This window comes from Morone saxatilis, unplaced genomic scaffold (genome assembly GCF_004916995.1).
Source record: "Morone saxatilis isolate NCDOM2014 unplaced genomic scaffold, NCSU_SB_2.0 Contig2, whole genome shotgun sequence".
Classification (NCBI taxonomy): domain Eukaryota; kingdom Metazoa; phylum Chordata; class Actinopteri; family Moronidae; genus Morone; species Morone saxatilis.
In genome coordinates, this window is record NW_023339762.1 from 1,823,290 (window position 1) to 1,826,063 (window position 2,774).

A 2,774-nucleotide genomic window follows, 5' to 3' on the forward strand; every position below is an offset into this window, starting at 1 on the left:
CTGCAACTACAGCGCTAGCGTCACTAAATTCTACAAACTGGACCTTTAATATATTGGGCGGCCTGCCCAAGTAAATCTGTGTGTGGTAAAGACTGAATAGAACTTACTAACTGTAAGTCGGTGAGTTTCACCTCCACCTACACAGAGAGGCTTCACATCTAAAAATGGCAGGAGAAAACGAAAGCACCACATTGAATAGAATAGAATCAACTTTACTCAGAGCCAAGTCCTGACCTGTCTGGGGTCCTAAGCAAAATTGTGCTAAGGGGCCCTCCATCCTTGGCCATGTAAACCATTTGCCGTTGCCACACAGTCACACCAGTGCTCCCAATACAGTCCTCCCTCCTTTAAAACAGTTTGCTCCTTCTGTAGGTCTAAGAATTAGTAGATCTCTGACTTTACTATTGTCACATGTACAAACATGCACAGTGCAACTTATAGTGAAATTAGTCCATTGAATTTAATCCATCCTAAGTACTAGGAACAGTGGCCACTGTGCAGCACCTGGGGACCAACTCCAGATCTAAGCCAGTGTCTTGGTCAAGGACACTGACTGGAGAAATTCCTACCATTCTAAAGACCATTTGTTTAACGATTTATGCACACCAGCACTGGTTCATTCATGGAAAGTCAGTTGCATCATATCAAAGGTTCGTGCCTACAAACTGTAGCACAGATATAACAATACCCTGTTCCTCTACTGCAGAGGCTGACACAGATGTTAAGAACTATGCATCCTCCTAACCGTTTGGCGTATCTGAGTCATTGACTCACACACGGTTGTGGTTTCCCCTCCGTTAGATTTTACAGGTCAGGAGGAGGCGCTGTCTCCTGTTCCGGCCCAACTGGAGGACAGGGCTGCTGACAGTGATCTGTCTGACAGGTCAGTCACAGCTGTTTGTCTTTCCCCTTTTCCTACAACCACCAATTTGTGCGTGGGGGGGGCCCTCAATCCCCCTAGCCTTTGTGGGTTATTTTCAACCTTTAAAGTGATGAGATTGAGATAGATAAAAGGCCATAACATCTACAGGAACTGTAACTGTGTGTGCACGCAGGGTTATCTCCGAGGATGACTTTGAGGAGGGGAGGAAAGGAGGGTTATTGGACGACGAGCTGTTTGAGCCGTATTCTGACAAGAGGTGAGACGAGATCAGCAACAGTTGTTGTACCTTCTAAAACTGAGTGACTGCTGACAGAAACCAGCTACTGTGTTTAATTCTGTCCCCTTCCCAGAGGTCGCAGGGTGACCGCCCCCAGCAAGAGAAGACGAAGCCCGAAGCCGACAGAGGAGCCCAAAATCAAAAAGAAACCCGGACCCAAACCCGGCTGGAAGAACAAGTTCAAACCTAAAGGGTACAGCTCCAGTCCTACATTTCCTTCAACACACAACTTCATTCAGTATTAGAAGATGGGTTTAGTTCATCTTTTACCAATACATGTGCATTAACTACTGTTTTATTTTCAGAGAGGAGCTGCCCAACATCTACAAGTGTCCGTATCAGGGCTGTACGGCCGTCTATAGAGCTCCTGATGGTCTGAAGGTCAGAATTCACAGAACAACAATGTTTCACTGTTAAAGTGGTAAACTATTGGAAATGATTCAGTACTAGTAGTATAGTAAAGTGCTGCAGGAATGAGTCCCAAAACCCGTAAATGAGTTAGCATTTTAGTACTTCTGGTTCCCTCTCCTTGAAGTCAATGGATGTTTGGTTAGATGCCTGAAATGAGGTCTGTGGTTTTGATGTTTTGTTCTGCAAGATAAAATAAGTCATAAATGTAAATTTTGTAGCTTTTGTTGTTTTTGTTTCTTAAAAAAGGTGTTTGCTAACTTCCAGGTTGGACTACAAAAACAATCCCTGCAGCGCTCTATTGGGTGTCCATCCTACAGCAAGCTAATTTACCGTCATATTTTACAGTAAAAGAATATCTCATATGGTGCATAGAAAATGAAGTGTATTAGTTTTACCAGAATGAGAGTGGGTTCAGACAGATTTTTCTCATGTCTCTTTCTGAAACCTACTGTGGTTATGTGAGACTCGTGAAAAAGTGGTCTGATTGCTTCGTTATTGTACATTGCTCCCATTTGGAATTATACACGACTGAATGAGTCAGTAACAATGAACAGTCAGACAGTTTCAGCATGCTCTGCCTTTGACTGTATGTATTTTCTCATCGGGTGGGTTTTTAGAAGCACATCAAGGAGCATCATGAGGAGGTGAGAGAGCGGCCCTGCCCTCACCCTGGCTGCAACAAGGTTTTCATGATCGACCGCTACCTGCAGCGACACGTCAAGCTCATCCACACAGGTGAGGCCCACAAAGATTTTATAGACGGTGTTTTACATGTGCTGTTCTTACCATCTGAGGCCTGCATCACAAAACGTTCAGGTGAGTCTGGCTCTCTTTGGGTTGCTGCAATGGCTCTTGGGGGATTTGTGTTTTGAAAACAGAATTGAAAACAGAATTGAAAACTATATAAAAATATATATAAGTCTCACTACATCCCTTAAGTTTGTTGCGTGACCAGAAAGTATTGCTAATATTGATTTCTTTAAATTGCTCATTTTTAAAGAATTTGTCTAATGTGTAGATACCTAAAGAAATCAGTGTCTGGGAGACCAAACTCCTGTTTAATCTGGGTAAATAATGGAATGTTATTCGAGTCTATTAGGTGGTGTTTAATTGGGCGCCCCAGAAATATAGTTTTAGGTTTGTGCTAATTCAAAGAGTTGTAGAGTTTTGAGCCGTTTGAGGACTGACTTCCAGACTATTTGT

General features: G+C 43.0%; 1 protein-coding gene across 3 annotated transcripts in view; it reads left to right on the forward strand.

Moving 5' to 3' along the window:
- znf276 (zinc finger protein 276) overlaps positions 1 to 2,774 on the forward strand; it is a 9,817-nt gene that overhangs the window by 4,014 nt on the left and 3,029 nt on the right. For all 3 annotated transcript variants that reach the window (XM_035665125.1, XM_035665127.1, XM_035665126.1), the window contains exons 6-10: positions 802 to 883; positions 1,056 to 1,139; positions 1,234 to 1,353; positions 1,466 to 1,541; positions 2,189 to 2,306. In XM_035665125.1, coding sequence (XP_035521018.1) covers positions 802 to 883; positions 1,056 to 1,139; positions 1,234 to 1,353; positions 1,466 to 1,541; positions 2,189 to 2,306 — 480 coding nt within the window. The remainder of the gene's footprint in view (positions 1 to 801; positions 884 to 1,055; positions 1,140 to 1,233; positions 1,354 to 1,465; positions 1,542 to 2,188; positions 2,307 to 2,774) is intronic.